The following is an 18,460-nucleotide window of genomic DNA, read 5'->3' on the forward strand; positions in this document are numbered from 1 at the left end:
ATATTTATATATATTTTTTTCGAGGGAATTTATTTATATTGTTTATCGTTATCTGTATACTTATATTTTGTACTCAAAAGGCTATGACTCTGTAAAAAAAACGTCAACATGGAAATATTTGCATTGTAATATGTATGTATGTAAATATAATGAAAAATAAAAACACTAGGGAAATAAAAAAAACTATACAAAAAGTAAAATAGTGATGGAAATGTATATTCATTTTTGCTTCGAGGACTTATATGTTTGCTTATCTTAAAAATTTTTTTAAATTTAATGTTCTAGTGCCACCGTCAAAACCAATAATCTACGACATGAAGCGTCGTGACATGAGCAAGCTGTTGGTGGCACATGCAGAAGGAACTAACCTCACTCTGGTCTGCGAGGTTCGTGGAGGTAAGCAGAATAGTTCAAGATGATGCATTGTTGTCGATAATTGCGTAATCCCGTTTAATATAAAGAGAAGGTTATTTTTTTTTTTACTGATAGTTATGTATAGCACAATACGTTCGCATAAGTGAGATTATTTTGTATAGGGGAGGGAGGGGCAAAAGGGGGTGTTTACGGAAATACCAAGTTTTCGAGGACTCAAATACACTAAATCGTTTTTGTTTTAATGAAGTTCAAAGTAAATAGAAAAAATTTTCAGTTACCGTTAAAAAAAAATGTTTTTCATTTTTGAGGGCAAAATGGGGTACACTGTTAAAGATATTGTTTGAATTTTCAAAACATCGTATATAACGCAATAAACACATACATTTGTGCTTGAAATTTCATTACTAATTTCATCCAGAATTTAAAAAAGTTTGGAAAATCCAAAAGTGCACACCTCGAACGCTCATGTTACAATGAAATATATAAATTATTAATTTTTATTTTTAATTACAAAATTTTTTAATAAATATCTAGAAAGAAATCCGTCGTTTTTTTTTTAATTGAGTTAATTCTATGACAGTTGGTAATAAAAAAAAATTATTTGATGGTAAAGTAGAACCTTATGATATCAGCAAAGTTCGACGATAAAAAAATAAAATTCCCGATAAAATAAAAAAATGGCTGCAGTGTGTGTTTGTTTACATGGAATAGTGCCGGTTTTAACAGAAATGATTTATTTAAAAAAAAAACGAGAGGGTCTACAGTAGTGATTTTCGAAAAGAACCTTCTTTGCATAATTCTGAAGACAGTGAAAAAAAAATAAAGTCATTTTGTCTAGCCGTTCACGAAATATCCGTGCCACAGACTTTTTTTGGACTACAGACTAACTGACGTCCACGATACATATTTTTTATTGAACTTTTTTTTATTATAATACGTATCGGACAACTTAATGAAAGTATCAGTCTTATTAATTAGTGTTTCCTCTTTAGGTTAATGTGCTTTTTATAACGTGTGAGTGTGACATAAAAATAATATATACAGTTTAATGAGGAAAAGTCAAGTGACCTTGACAGGTCCGTTATAAAGCACAACCTCGCCGCTTCGCTTTCGAGGCGTGCAATACATGTTTTTGAATTTTCAAATTAACACTTTGGATTTTCAAATACTTCTTTTTGAATTTTCAAATACAAGTTTTTTAATATTTAAATACTTTTTTTTCAATTTTCAAATACTTTTTTTTTTTATTTTCAAATACTTTCTTTTAAATTTTTAAATAAATGTATTCGAAAATCTGAAGCGTTTATTTTAAAATTCAAAAGCGTGTATTTTAAATTCTATACGATCGCTACAATGAAATTTCAAACACAATTGTATGTGTTTATTGCGTTATATACAATGTTTTGAAAATTCAAACAATTATTTTAACAGTGTATATCACATTTAATACTGTATCATTTTATCATTTATCATAATTTCAATGATGTTCAGTTCAGTCACAAGTTTTATTTACTTTATATTATTGAGGAAATAAAAACTTAACAATAATAAAGTCTGATGTACACCGCTCACATTACTAACACATATATTATATATTTCACTACACAATCCTTGATTACTGAACGCGCAGCACGTCACGCGCAGGAATTTCATATACAAGCATTTGAATTTTCAAATAAGTATTATAAAATTTCGAATGGAATTATTAAAATTCAACCTGTCTTAGAATATTCAATACTTGGTTTGAAAATTTAAAAAACAAGTATAAATTTTAAGTACATTAATTAAAATTCATATTTTTTATCTTAATTTTAAGTACCAGTTTGATTATTTAATTACGTAGGGGAGGGTGGGCAGAGCGGCCCCCCTAAGCCAATTATTATTTTTTGTGGCTTTCAACCATAAGATCACTTTACTTTTGTCCTATTTCGAACAAATTTATGGACATTTTGCCAAAATTCTGAAAAATTTTTTTTTTTTTTTGTGGGGCAGAGCGGCCCCCCTTCAAAAAGTGATAAAAAAAATTTTTTTTTTCGTTTTTTTTTTTTTTTTAATTGTTTTCATCATTAAGAATGTATTTCTTTCTCTTGACAACTATTTTTGGTTTTATATTACTCGAAAAAAATTTTTTAAAGCGTAAAAAATCGTTCACTCTCGATTACCTTAATTACTAATTGTTATTTGATAAAAAAAAAAATCAATTCTATAATTTTACTTTATTTCAAAAATTTATCAACCAAAAAAAAAAATTTAATTTTTATAAATTTTTAGTGACCAAATTTGCCTCTTACATAAAGAAACGGCCGAAAAATATGAAAAAATAATTTTTTCGGAAGTTTCGGCTGGTCCATTTTGCCCCAGGTGTTATGCGTAGGGTTAGAATTGTGGAATTATAATAATTTTTTTTTAATTTGACGATAAAAATATGAAAAAATCACTTTTTCAAAATTTTGGGCTTGTCCATTTTGCCCCAAATGTCATGCGTAGGGGTAAAAATGCGCAAACATATCGGATTTATAGTAATTTATAGTAATTAGTCGAAAAAAAAAAATTTTTTTTTTGGTCAAAATTTCAGGGGGGCCGCTCTGCACCACCCTCCCCTATATCAAATTTGAAGCTTCTTTATCTAATTTTGAAAATTCAATTCCTTTTGTATTGTAATTTTCAAATTATTTTTAACAGTGTGAAAAAATATTAAAATGCGAAAAAAAGAAGATAATTTTTCTATAGAAAGTTAAATTAATTTTTTAATCCGTCCATTATAGAACATTTTTAACATCGCTCTAATGTATGTCTCTCATTTTCAGTAAAATTTAATATCCTAAAAAATACTAGTCTTCTCATTATAAAATTTTGGAATGAGTTTCCGATGAACAGATAATTTATTTTAATCTCTTACAGATCTCTTTGGGATCTTGTATAGATTCGAAATATTAAATTAAAAACTTTTAATTTAAAAATAATTATCTCGATGGCATTTAACAATAGGAATGACGAAATTTCAATTATAAAAAGGCTTTGAAAATAAAGGATTGTATTTATGCTAAGAATGAAAGAATTCCCGACTTTCGCACAATACGTAATGAATTGTAGAAGCTTTGAGAAGAAAAATTATTATTTTATAGTCATAGAGAAAAAAAAACAATAAACAATTAATTATGTATGTTTGTATAGCTTTGTTTTTGTTGTTTTCATTATATCTAATTTAAAACAAGTATAATCTCAAACTTTTGTCCGATTTCGTGCACACTCTGCTTCCGCATTTAGTATCACGTGGATGGTCACCAAAAGAAAATTGTTATGAGATTAAAGCATGATATTTATGGAAGGTATTAATGTGACCTGAAACAAAGTTATTCTTATACGTGTATTTATGTGCATGTGATATTATATTATATTCATATGTATATTCACACAAAAAGATAGTGGCAGTTATATACAAACAATGTGATTCCTGTTAATTCCGATAGCACATACTATATATAGGTTTCTGCAGTTAAATCATATATTTTGTCGATGAGATTAAAAAAGTTATGCTTCAAAGACTGGATTTATTTAATAATCCTACAATCAGAATCAATTAATATTTTGAATATTTTTTATTGCTTGAGATACACTAGATAAATAAGGAAAGGTTCAGCGAAATATGACCGTGAAAAAAAAGTGTACAATTATGATTGTAAATAACGCTATGCATTGTGATAGATCGGTGGTAAATACGATTTTTTTAAATGAATCGATGAAAAATGCTGCAAATTAGTCCCAAGTATACGGCTGATTAAATTAGTGATGTACTTGTGACAATTGATGCAGTGAATATTCACTGATTCATTTTAAGAGGGCAGATTTTATTTCCATCCGCATTCGCTCCAATCCGGAATTTTAACATTGAAATAAATTTTTTTTTAATTGAAATAACTTTTTTTATGAGAATTATAATTATTTTAATTGGCTCAGATATTTCGAATCAAACATAATATGTACAGAACAAAAAATAATGCACAGAAAAAATTAAGTAATTGGGTTTATTATACTAATTTCATAACTCCGATCATCTAGAATGATTGGAACGTTTTTTAGTGTAAAAATAGTATGGTAATGGATAATACTATCAAGATGGTAATATTTACTATCACTCTCTAAATCTGAAACAGTGATTTTTCACTGTTTCACAGTGATAAGTATACCAAGTGGTATACTTATAACTGTGAAACAGTGTATATACACTACTTTTCAGTGGTTTTCACTGTTTCAGATTTAGAGAGCAGGATGATAATATTTATTATCGAGGATGGTAATTAATATTATTGAATGCTATGAAAAGATTGATCGAAAATTCAATAATTTTCAAGTATTGCTGCAAAATTGTAAATTTTTGAATACAAATATGATGACAAACATACTTAAGTTTTATTGATAACATCTTTACAAGAAAATGACAATTTTTTAAAAGTTAAAATACAAGTATTAAAATTATTTATGTTATAAACTCTTCATCGGCGTAACAGCCCTATTTTAATTTTACTTTTAAATTATAATTAAATTGTAAACAAATATTTTCTATTGAAATCCATAATTTAGTGATGCATTTTTTATTGTTTAAAATGTTGAAATAAGTTACTGGACAGTCGTCTAGATCAGCGTAAAATAAAAATTTCCAAGCGAGAGAGCTTCTGTCAATAAATTTGAATGATTGAGTATGCTCATTAAAATAAGAATCATTCAAGTACTGAGTAATAAATCAAATTTGGTCATTATTAACATTTAGTATTTTTTGAACCTTGTAACTATTATAATTTCTGATGGTAACTGTTACCATCTGGATTATAAATATAACTATTTGTGGAGATAAACATAGTTATGGAGATTCTACTCTGTTAATTTAATAATTACCCGTGGGTCCATATTTCAACATCACAATTATTTTCTATACTATTTTTTTTATTAAACGTCTGCTAGCAACAATTATACAATATTCAAAAGTTGGCGCGAAAATGGATGTTTAGTTAGATTAGACGGTGCCGTGTGAGGTGACGACTACGGAAAGTCGTATAGGGCTCACAGCTATCTAATAGATAGTTACTGGAACGACACGGTATTGTTACCATAAGCATACGTACTGTTGTGGTAACGATCTACGAGTTACTATACTTTAGATCGTTCGAGGAGCAATATTTTTTTTTCCGTGTATCTATTGATAGTAAAAAATTTCACCATAACTAGATAGTAATTCCTATTATTTAATTTGTTACGGAACCGTTACAGAATAGTTTTGTAATTTTCGATGTTTGTGTTAAAAAAAAAAATTTCGGATTTTTTTTTAGCTTCAAGTTTTTAAGAAATTTGAAAATTCCACTTTTTTAAAAATTTTTATTGCTTGACCTTGACGTTTCTTGAATAAAAAATTAGTTGATGCCCACACGGAGAAAATTAAGTAATAGGAATGGTTCCGTAACAAATTGCCCTTGGACAAAATAACCTCAATAAAATAACCCCGACAAAATCACCCCAACAAAATAACCTAGAACAAAATAACCTGAATAAAAATAATTGTGTCATAAGATAACCTGAACAACAACAAGCTTTTTAAATACGAATCTATCGTTATAGATGTATGTGAATTTTTTCAGGTTATTGTTGTTCAGGTTATTTTATAACAGTAATTTTTTTTTCAGGTTATTTTGTCAAGGTTATTTTGTCCGAAGGTAACCAGTCACAGCACCTTGTAATTTGTAGAGATATTATATTATATCTGTAAATGTTACAGATCAACAAATTTTGAAGATTTTTTTCTGTTATTTTTACTGAACTGTTTTTTCCGCGTATCTTCATATTATAAATAATAATTGTGGTTCGTATAAGTAAGTAAGCAAGCAAACATACATGCTTCATTCTATGTGAGCGAGTTTAATCACCGAGCAAACACTCAAGATTCGATGGAGAATTCGTTGGAGTATCATCTGGATGTCTTATTTACTATTGGCTCGAGTAACTCGTTGGACTGTATACCGGAAACAAGTAGGGATAACTCTTAGCTCGCGGTCCCTCGAAAAAGATCACTTGTAAGCAACAGAGATGGATTCTGAATATAAAAAACAATGGAAGAACAAAAACAAAAACAAAAACAAAAAATTATTAAAAGGAAAGGAAATGCGTATCAAATTGGCGTAAGTCCAGAAAAATCTACTGGATGGTGCAACGGTTCGCGCCATGAGGAGCCTACGAAAAAGCAAAAGCAAACTCTTAACCTTCTTATCGTCTTCGTCTAGCCAACTGACTCTACTCCTTCATCTTGAGTGTGCCCGAGGCTCTAAATGGAATTGGCGAAACGCCAGAGTCCCTGTGGTTAAGGAAAATAAGATTTTTCATTTGAAACGCAGAATTCACAAAGAGCTACTGCTATATATAGCCTACCAGTGGATAAGTCTGAGATAAAAAATATTAAGGAAGGTGATACTCCAACGAAATGGAATAATCCTGTCGACGACTTGAGTTTCTTTATAACATTTATTCGAAATTAATCAACGAGAAAAATTTATTCTAATCTTCTTTCATCTTTTTCGTGAGTTAATTTTTTGTCAGCTAAAATTAGGATATTACTTTTTTTCTCTGCGATTTTTTATTACTTTTTTTTTTATTGACCTTATCAGGTCCTTATGAAAAATTCTACTCGGGTTTTACACCGGCAGTGTTGAAAATTTAAACCCCAATTCATTCACACCAAAACGTGCACTCAAAATTTTTTACAGCGCGGTATTTATTTAACAACAAACATGCAAACGCTTCCACTTAAATAATAAAAAGTCGATACATTGTTTCAAATACGTGACAGGAAGTATTTTTACCTCGCCATCGCGGATATTATCATAATAGATTGTAATCATTGTTGAAATTACGCGGTTCATTGTAATAATTTAGAGTGATTGTTATTGTTAGATTTAAATAGTTAGGATCATGATTGTTTTCAATAACGTCATGGTGCTAAAGATTAAAATCACTACGTAGTGACTTTTAATTTTAGATTGCAATAGTGATAGAAGTCTTATCGTGGACTTTTATACACACTCCAGAAATTCTAGTCTACATCACTAAACTGTAAAAAGAGCAGTGTTAAAAATGAATTCAATTTAACACCACGCGGTGTTAAAATGAAATAACACTGGTGTAGGCGGTGTAATTTGGCAGTATTAAAATACTGGTGTTAAATCGGTGTAAAAAAAATTTGACGTACAGAGATTAGAAAAAAAAATGTATTACACGGAAAGAAATTTATTGAAATGGTTCCCATAATACTATAAAAATTTTATTCTATACCAGCATAGAAATTATGACCATAAATTATGGGAACAGTTCCTATAATTATGGGAATGCTACCCATAACATTATAGGAATGGTTCCTATAATTTATAAGAGTTGTTCCTATAAAATTATGGGAATCATTTCCATAATATATAGGAATCATTTCCATAATATATAGGAATGAATTCTATATTCTATAGGAATCATTCCCATAATATTATAGGAATAGTTCCCATAATTCTATTGGAAAAGTTCCTATACCATTATGAGAATCATTGCCATAATATTATCGGAATAGTTTCCATACTATTATAGGAACCATTCCTACAATATTATGGGAATGGTTCCCATACTATCATGAAAAAATTAATTTAAAGAAAAGTGTGGTAATCATTTCTACAATACACAAAAATATTATTAAATGTAAAACCATCTCTCTAGTTTTTGTAACTACTCATCGGCCGCGTAGCGTAGCGGTACATTGTCGGTCTTGCGTGCGTACGGTACTAGGTTCGAATCCTTCTTAGGGCGAATGCGAAATAATTATTTAAGAAGCCTAGGAAGGTTGCTAAACTTTTACGTTTAAGCGTTTGTGTGAGTTAAATTTGACCAAAATGTACATAATCCACCTCTCATTACCAAAAAAAAAAATAAAAAAAAATAAGAAAACAAAACCTAATAAACCACTAAAACTAAACATTTTAAACGAAAAATAATTTTTTTTCTTGAAATCCACTGAATTTTCATGCTGAGAAAAACTAAGTTTTTTTTGTTAGGACAAATATAATTTCATCATAGTGATAAATGAAAATTAGTTATAATTATATTATCCTACTTTAGTTACTGTGACTAAATATTATTTGTGTAAGTACACGGAAAGAAAATTATGGCAGCGGTTCCCATAATTTTGAGAAATTTTTTCCTATACCATAATAGGAATTACAATCATAAATTATGGGAGCGGTTCCTATAATTATAGGAATGTTTCCCATAATTATAGGAATAGTTCCTATAATTATGGGAATGATACCCATAACACTATAGGAATGATTCCTATAATTATAGGAATCGTTCCTATAATTATAGGAATCGTTCCTATAATTATAGGAATCGTTCCTATAATTATAGGAATCGTTCCTACACACAAAAAAAGGAATTCTTGGGTCAAGAAGAAAATCGTTTCCAAAAATAAATTCTTAAATTAAAATATCCTCTTTTCTTGTTTGAAAAAATTTTCTCTTGGTAAAAAATTTTTTTTTTTTTAATTAGAGTATATAAAGCTCTTCAATAAAGAAATTCAATTTTGATTTAAAAATATAAATTTTTGCTTTAAATGTTTTTAGTTTCTCCGAACAAGAAAACAACTTGGTTGGCTCAAGAAAATTTAGCTCTTGGTTTTAGAAGATACCAACTCATTCTAAAAACATCGTTCTCTCGAATGTAGTCGATATCGATTCATTTCGATACATCGAGTTTTTAAACGGAGGCACATTTAACTTACTCCAAGTAAAAATTAATTTATTTAAAGATTTGATAACATTTAGTTCAAAATAAATGTAGACTTCATCTTAGAACGATTAATTTTAGATTTAAAAAATAAAAAACTCATTTTAAAACTAAATTATACATCAATGTAAATAAAAAATACTTTTATTTTAAAATATAATAAATAAGTTCAATTTCAAATTAATTGTTTTTATTAAAAATTCAATTCTCAGAATATATACAATTAATTATCAAAATAAATTTTGATTCTTTATTACAATAAGAAATTTTTTTTGTTTATGAAAATAAATTAAAGGTTATGTTATTTATCCTGGCTTCATTGACACTATGAACTGCATGATACCACACTAAAAAGGAAACAATTTTATATGAACTTAGGATTAGAAATGAAAACAAACTTGATTATCTGATATATGATTAAAAACAGCATAAATAAAAATTAACTTACTTTTTTCGCGATTGAAACGACACCCTTTAACTTAACTTAAATCAGGAAATAACACCAGATATAATGACTAATAACTACAATAACTCACATTTTTACCGAACACTTCAATTCAAAACAATTTATGTATATGAATTAGTTAATTGTATAATTAATAAACTAATACTATTAGAATATTGGTGTGTAATATATAATTGCACATATACGGCGCCAGCGCTGAACAGACTCGTTTCATTTTTTTGGGATCTTCGGGCGTCTACGTGTATACACAAAGTAGTGTCCGAAGTAGAGAAGCTGCATAGACCCGAGTGCTCCTGTTATCCGAATGCTGCTATGGAAAAAAACCAAGAGCTTGATTTTCTTGACTTGAATTTTTTTTATTTTTGTTTCAAGCAATAGCCACTAGTTGGTTTAAGAAATCTGACTCCTTACGTAGAGAAGTTAAATTTCATAGAATAAAATATTCAATATACATGAATGAAGAAATTCAAAATATTAATTCAAAAAACAATTTACTTTCTTAAAATATTTTTTCTTTTTGAACTAAAATCATATATTTTTAACTTAAAACTTTAACCCATTTGAGTCGAAAAAATAACTTTTTGAATCAAAATAATCAAAATTAAGAAAAAATTTTCTTCAACCAAGATTTATTCCATTTTCCTAAATATTCTCTTGACTCAAGATAATTCTCTTTGAACCAAGATAACCTTTCGGTCAGTGTATAATTTATAGGAATACTTTCTATAATATTATGGGAATCATTCCTATAATTTATGGGAATGGTTCATATAATTTATAGGCACCATTCCTATAAATTATAGAAACCATTCCCATAAAATTATGGGAATGGTTCCTATAATAGTATGGGAACTATTCCCATACTATTATAGGAACCATTCCTATAATATTATGGGAATGGTTCCCATTTTATCATGAAAAAATTATTTTAAAGAAGTGTGGTAATCACTTCTACAATACACAGAAATATTATTAAACATAAAAACAAAAATTCAAACATTGGAAAAAAAAGTCGTATTTGGCAAAAAAACATTAAAATATTTAACAAGAATTTTTTGTCAGCACAAAACATTCAAGAAAATTCAAATTTTGGGAAATTTCTACACTACTGTGCAAAAAAAAAATTTTATGATATTATAGGGATGATTCCCATAATATTATAGGAATAGTTCCTATACCAATATAGGAACCATTCCCATAATAGTATGGGAATGATTCCTATACCATTATGGGAATGGTTCCCATAATGATATGGGAATGGTTCTCATAATATTATGGGAATCATTCTCATAATGGTATGGGAACCATTCCCATAATGGCATGGGAATCATTCTCATACTATTATGGGGATGGTTCCCATAATATATGGGAACCATCCCTATAGTAGTGTAGGTACTATTCCCATACCATTATGGGAACCATTCCCATAATGCATAGCAAAACTTCCCATAATTTTCTTTCCGTGTAATTATAAAATAATGTTATTATTCATTATTGTTTTATAGTCTTAATAACTTAAAAACTTTCGTTATGCTTAGTAAAAAAATCTCAGTTGATTCAAAGATTAGGGTTTAGTACTGTCAATGACTTCTTTAAATTTAATATGACTATTTTTAGTCAGTTGTATTAACAATAAAATAGTTAAATCAACTACAAAATAGTTACTGTAACTAAATTTCATTGTTACATTAACAGGGGTAATTAGATATTTTCGGCTGAGTTTTTTTTGGAAAAAAAATCTCTTGAATTACAAAATACAGACCGCACATTGATGCACTACTGTCTTATCTAGCGAAGTGCGCTTAAATTGTTTGACAATATTCGTTTGTTTAAGAGAAAAACTCGGCCAAAGTTTCCATTTATTGCACAAGTGCAACAAGGATAGTACTGTTCGTGGACTTAAGTGTAATAGAGAGAGAAGTACGAACCCCTCTTAACAAAAAATGACTTGTTATCGTAACTAAAAATAAAATTTGTCTTCGTATTTCACTACTTTTTTGTAGTTGCAGTTACTGATTTTTTTTCTCAGTGTGGTAAAGAATATTTATACCTGCGGCGGGATTATTTCAACACTGAAAATTTTAACACCTTCACCAGATGGACTTACCCCGGCTTTTTTTTTACACTGTAAGGCTAGATCACTTCAATATGAACGACCCAATTTCAAATCACAGTAAATGACAAAAATAAAATCTTTGAAATTCATACTGACTCATGTCCACAAGACCCCACTGGAACTCCCTTGTAGGAAAAAAAATATTGACAACGGGGCCAGTCTTGGCACAATACTGGGCTACCGAGGCTCGGCCTCCCAAGGTTGGTCCGAGATCCGACCAACGTTCAAGTGACAAGTCTTGGTTTGCCAGTCTTGGGCCAAGATTCAGCCAATACTCAAGTGACAAGCCTTGGTTTGCCAGTCTTGGGCCAATGTTTAGCCAATACTCAAGTGACAAGCCTTCGTTTGCCAGTCTTGGGCCAATGTTCAGCCAATACTCAAGTGACAAGCCTTGGTTTGCCAGTCTTGGGCGAATGTTCAGCCAATACTCAAGTGACAAGCCTTCGTTTGCCAGTCTTGGGCCAATGTTCAGCCAATACTCAAGTGACAAGCCTTCGTTTGCCAGTCTTGGGACAAGGTTCAGCCAATACTCAAGTGACAAGCATTCGTTTGCCAGTCTTGGGACAAGGTTCAGCCAATACTCAAGTGACAAGCATTCGTTTGCCAGTCTTGGGACAAGGTTCAGCCATTACACAAGTGACAAGCCTTGGTTTACCAGTCTAAATAACAAATGGTACCTAAAACCCCTGGCTTCTGTGAATAGCGTAACAGCCTAGTGGATAAGAGGCTTGCCTAGCAGTCATGAAGGACCAGGTTCGAGACCCAGCAAATGCAAAAAAAAAAAATTAGTTTCATCGATCCACCTGATTTCTCTGTGTACAAATTTATTTCCATATGTTACCATCACGCACATGTCTACCAATATTTTTTTTTTTTAATTTATTTTTAATAAGCATAGGTGCTTATTTAGCAACAGTCTTGGCACAATACTGGCTCTCGATATTGGGCCAATACTTAGATGCAGTCTTGGCACAACACTATCACTCAAGCTTGGCTGGGTGTTATCATTTCGATGCTTAGACAGACTTGGGCCAAGCTTGGATTTCAAGCTTTCCCCAGAGTTAATAAGTCTTGCGCCAAGCCTCGGCCAAGCTTGGGCCTATTGTTTCTTCCTATAAGGGCTGAAGACACTAAAAAGTCGATTTTTTAAATTTTGTCGTTTACTGTGTTTTGAAATTCAGCAGCCATGAACATGAAACTAACAATTGTTTTTATACATTAGTCGGCACACATCTTCTATTATCAATGAAGTCGGCTTACAAAGTTATTTGGGTGCTAGAATATTTGCTTTATTCCTTCTCTATATTTTTTTCTACCATTAAGCTCGAGGAAAATCAGTATTTTCGTTCTCGGAAATTCAATGTGCTCAGAATTAATATATGTTTAAATAAACAAACCATCAAATAAGCAATTTTGTTGGATTTTCCATGCTCTCAAAGTTTGCTAACTTTTTTCTCAGCCCCTCGATAAAAACTTTTATATAAAAGCAGGTAATTTCATACAATTCTGCTGAATTCAGAAATGGAATTCTGGTGATTGTAACAACTTTTTCTGCACATGTATAAACGGAAAGTAGTCTAAAATAAAAAATAATTGTATATAATTAATTAAACAGAAAAAAAAATTCATTAAAATTAATAACTACTTATGTATACTTTTAGTTTATTTGAATATTAATGAATAAACAGAATTAAATAGGATTTATGTCGCTCAGCAGGTTTTAAAGTGACCATTACTAATAGATTATATGGTTATATGGTAACATTGTGAGCGCTTAAATTGTATTTGTGCGAGCACTGCTTCAAGTAGCAATAAAAGTGATACATGGTACAGAGTTAAATACATCAGCGATTAAATTGATAAAATAACAATGACTATTTCCAATAGTGATTGCTATTTCAGAGGCTCGTATAAATACGAAAAAAGCTGTATATAATTATTTTTTAAATCTTTTACGCAATAAAAAAAAATTTCGGGTAAATTTAAATTATCAATGAATAAAATTAAAAAAAAAAAAAAGTAATTGTATACAAGGTCTGAAAAAAATTAACTCTTTAATGATTAATAATTGACAGTTTTGTTTTGAAAACATAATTTTTGAACTCTGAGCTCGAATTTTTATTGTAAACTTTGTAGAACACACGCGAAAGTGCATGATACTGCAATCGGATTTTGTCTATACTAGACGCTAAATATCAGTAAAAAATTTTTCGGTAAATTTTTCAGTCGATTTCGTACGAAATGATTCGTCACTGATTATCTATTTAAAAAAAGTTCGTTTCACAAATGTTCCGAAAAGGTTCCTAACGGCGAGTTTTCCAAATTAGAGACAATTCTGAACTTTGAGTTGATCATTTTTGGAATGTTACGAAAATTCAAAAGTCGAAAAATTTTCAATCTCCGGACCACGTTCTTGGAAAATTCTAAAAAAGAGTCGAAAACGTTCACAACTGGTCTTAAAGTCTTTTTTTAAATTCCCGCTAGAAATATTGAAAATATTCAAAAAAAAAGAAGTTATTGGTTTCGGTCCAATTTTCGAAAATCGAGTCGTTATCACACGGAAAAAACAGTTCTGTAAAAGTTACAGAAAAAAATCTGTAAAATTTACTGAAGACATTATTTGTAAAATTTACAGATAAAATATGTTATTTTGACAAAGTCATAAATGTTATTTTTATAAATAACATAATGTAATATTAACAGATAATATTCTGCAAAAATTACATATTTTTTCTGTAGATTATACAATATTACTTTATGTAATATTTACTTATAGTTTATGTAAAATCTACATGAGTACACTGTAAAAAATCCGGAGTGAATCTGGAGTGAATTCGGATTGAAATTAAATCCGAATTAACTCCGCATTCACTCCGCCACTCGGAGTTCCGGAGTTTTGTGTGCGAGTGTGTGTTTGCGTGCGTGTGTGCATGTGTGCAAATGTGTGCGTGTGTGCAAATGTGCGCAAATGGGTGCGTGTGCGCAAATGTGTGTGCGTGTGTGCAAATGTGTGTGTGCGTGTGTGCAAATTTGTGCGTGTGTGCAAATGTGTGAGTGTGTGCAAATGTGTACAAATTTGTGCGTGTGTGCGTGTGTGCAAATGTGTGAGTGTGTGCAAATGTGTGCAAATGTGTGCGTGTGTGCAAATGTGTGTGCGTGTGTGCGTGTGTGCGAATGTGTGCGTGTGTACAAATGTGTGTGCAAATGTGTGCGTGCACATTTGCACACACGCACACATTTGCACACATTTGCACACACTCACACATTTGCACACACGCACACACGCACAAATTTGTACACATTTGCACACACTCACACATTTGCACACACGCACAAATTTGCACACACGCACACACACATTTGCACACACGCACACACATTTGCACACACACACACACATTTGCACACACACACACACACACACACACACACACACACACACACACACACACACACACACACACACGCACACACGCACACATTTGCGCACACGCACACATTTGCACACACGCACACACGCACACACGCAAACAAGCACCTGCACACACCTAAACACACACATGCACGCAAACACGCACATGTACGCAAACACACACTCGCACACAAAACTCCGGATTTTTGACAGTGTATTTGCATAACTTGCTTTGTATTTTTTACATAAATACTTCTGTGAATTCCACAAATTCACTATGTAACTTTTACAGCCTCAAAATGTAAAAATTACAGATTTAGGTTCACAGAACTCACAATGTAAAAATTACATTTTTGGTTCTGTAAAAATTACATAATTCAATTTACAGATAAACATCTGTAAATTTTACAGACTTTTCTGTCATTTTTACAGAACTGTTTTTTCCGTGCAGATCTTGACCATTTCTGGATGGACGTCCGGCCGTGTGTGTGTGTGCGTGTTTGTAAAATTTTTTTGTGATATCTTTAGAACAAATCAGCTGATTTGAACATTCTTGGCGGCGATCAGAAAAGATCTAAGACTTAGAACTGATTAAGTCTTGAAGTCGATCGGTCGAGTAGTTTACAAGTTGCGTGATAAACAAAAATTTAAAAAATTTGTTTTTTTTTTTTTTTAGTATTTCTTGCATAACTCGTAAATCGCTCGACTGATTTGTTTCTAAGTTTAATCAAATCAAAGTCTCAATTAGCTCTCAATTGCTGCAGAACACATGCAGATAGGTCGATCGGCTCCAATGATATCGTCGGACAAAAATTACTTTTTTCCGCGAAGGGTATGTTTTTTCAGTCCAATCGTTTTTGAACCTCAAAGATCTCAAAAGTTTACCAATAATAGAGTATTCGAGTACTCTGGGCTCAAAAACAACGGGAAGTTTTGAGGCTGACCCACAGGGTCAACCGTTTTTCAATTTTTTATGTTTTACCAACCAGCATAACTTTGATAGTCTCAACTTTGGAAAATTCACGGTTAGGAACCTTTTGGGATCATTTTTAGAACTAATTTATTCTATAACGGATCTCTTAAAACGAATTAGTGGGAAATCACTGTTCGTAATGAACATTCGCTAATCTATTTTGAAAGATTAATCATTACAATGCAGTCAGACGACTTCTCTATCTCTCATCATCATTAGTCAATGAATTAGTCAATGACTTGAATTAATTGATCCGTTCGAGAAGAATCATTCAAAATAATTTTCTTTTTATTCATTTTGGGATCCATCCAAAAAAATCATAATTGATTCCACAGATCCCAGAATTAGGCTGAAGTAGATAAATTTTCTTTTGTATAAAATTACGAGTTTACACATTTTATCCGGAAGTTAAGAAATAAGTTAAAAGATTTTGTCAAGGATATAAGTTTCGATCTAAAAGTTACGGAATAAAAACACTAAAACAAGAATAGAAAAAAAATGAGTTTTTAATACAAGGATGTACTTTAATCTAAATTCGCTGTATGTGATGCAAGTTTTTGCATTTTTATTCAAATTCGATTGGCCATCTATTACGATAGGTCGACGTGTAACGAGAGACAGATAGCTCTTGGAACGAACTACTATATACTTTGTTCAGTTGCAGAAACGTGTAAAAAGAATAAAGAAGAGACCGATCGAAACCTGGCTTGAACTTTTGACAAATTTACATTTCCGATCCTTCGATTTTTTGTTATTTTAAGTTGGAAATAGTGCCGACTCTATTGCGTTTACTTGAGTGTCGAGAAGAGAGTACTTTAACCTCGTGACAAAAGTATTTGTCGATATCATGAATTTTTAATTTTGTACTCTAAGACAATAATTTCTCAACTCAAGCAGTTACTTTAGCTATTGAAATTTTTTAGGTCGTAGTGGAGATTTTAACAAACATGATTTAAATTTAATGACAAATACTTTAACCAAGTTTATAAAATTATACGTTTGTGCTCAATATTTACTATACTTTTTTCCAATTCCATGTTTGATAAAATTCCGGCGGAAAGAGAAAATAAAAAAAATTTTCAAAGTTAAGTTTAGTGTATACATACACACACCCACGCACATAGATATATATATATATATAAGTTACTTAAGCCACAGCACTGTACATCACAGACAAAAGTAATTGTTATTTCCTTCCGAGACCGGAAACTATGGCTCGTTGATTTGCGGTGCAAAGAGATTCCATACCCAGGATTCTTTATACTCCACCAATAACATCTTTACTTTTGTTCTGTACCAATAAATGTCACACTTCCATGTATTATTTAACGAATAACAAATTTTCTATTCAATATTATGATACACTGAAAAAAAATTAACTTTTTAGGAAAAACAATATTTTTTTGAGTGTAAATCAATAATATACTGCATAGTTAGGTTACTAATTTCCGGCCCGTGCATATGACCCTACGACTCGAGCTGAAATCATTGCGCTCGACAGATAAAGACTATCTGAGTATCCTACTACACGGAAAAAAGATTATGGTAGCGGTTCCCATAATCCTATAAAATTTTTTTCCTATACCAACATAGGAATTAGAACCATAAATTATGGGAGCAGTTCCTATAATTATGGGAATGTTTCCCATAATTGTAGAAACAGTTCCTATAATAATGAATATGCTAGCCATAACACTATAGGAATGGTTCCTATAATTATAGGAATGGTTCCTATAATTTAGAGGATTTGTTCCTATAATATTATGGGAACCATTCCCATAATATATAGGAATTAAGCCTATATTTTACAGGAATCATTCCCGAAAATTATAGGAACCGATCCCATAACATTATAAGAATGGTTCCCGTAATAGTATGGGTACTATTCCCATAATATTATAGGAATGGTTCCCATAATGCTATTGGAATAGTTCCTATACCATTATGGGAATAATTACCATAATATTATGGGAATAGTTCCCATACTATTATTGGAACCATTCCTATAATATTATGGGAATGGTTCCCATACTATCATGAAAATATTAATTTAAAGAAAAGTGTGGTAATCACTTCTACAATACGCAGAAATGTTATTAAGTATAGAAACAAAAATTCAAACATTGAAAAAAAAAATTCGGATTTGGCAAAAACATTGAAAATTGAAGTTAAAAGAAAAAAATTTTTGTTAAAATTTTAACAAAAATTTTTTTTTTAACAAATTTAGCGTCGAAGAAACTTCATTTGGATCTCTCCACATCATGAGGGAAAATTTCTACACTATTTTGCTGAAAAAAAATTTTGATGATATTA

At 30.6% G+C, this 18,460-nt stretch overlaps 1 protein-coding gene across 2 annotated transcripts in view; it reads left to right on the forward strand.

The window, feature by feature from the left end:
• Window positions 1-18,460, forward strand: part of LOC130675458 (hemicentin-2-like) — a 441,088-nt gene that overhangs the window by 231,794 nt on the left and 190,834 nt on the right. For both annotated transcript variants that reach the window (XM_057481164.1, XM_057481165.1), the window contains exon 5: window positions 286-396. In XM_057481164.1, coding sequence (XP_057337147.1) covers window positions 286-396 — 111 coding nt within the window. The remainder of the gene's footprint in view (window positions 1-285; window positions 397-18,460) is intronic.

Source organism: Microplitis mediator, chromosome 10 (genome assembly GCF_029852145.1).
Source record: "Microplitis mediator isolate UGA2020A chromosome 10, iyMicMedi2.1, whole genome shotgun sequence".
In the NCBI taxonomy this organism is placed as follows: domain Eukaryota; kingdom Metazoa; phylum Arthropoda; class Insecta; order Hymenoptera; family Braconidae; genus Microplitis; species Microplitis mediator.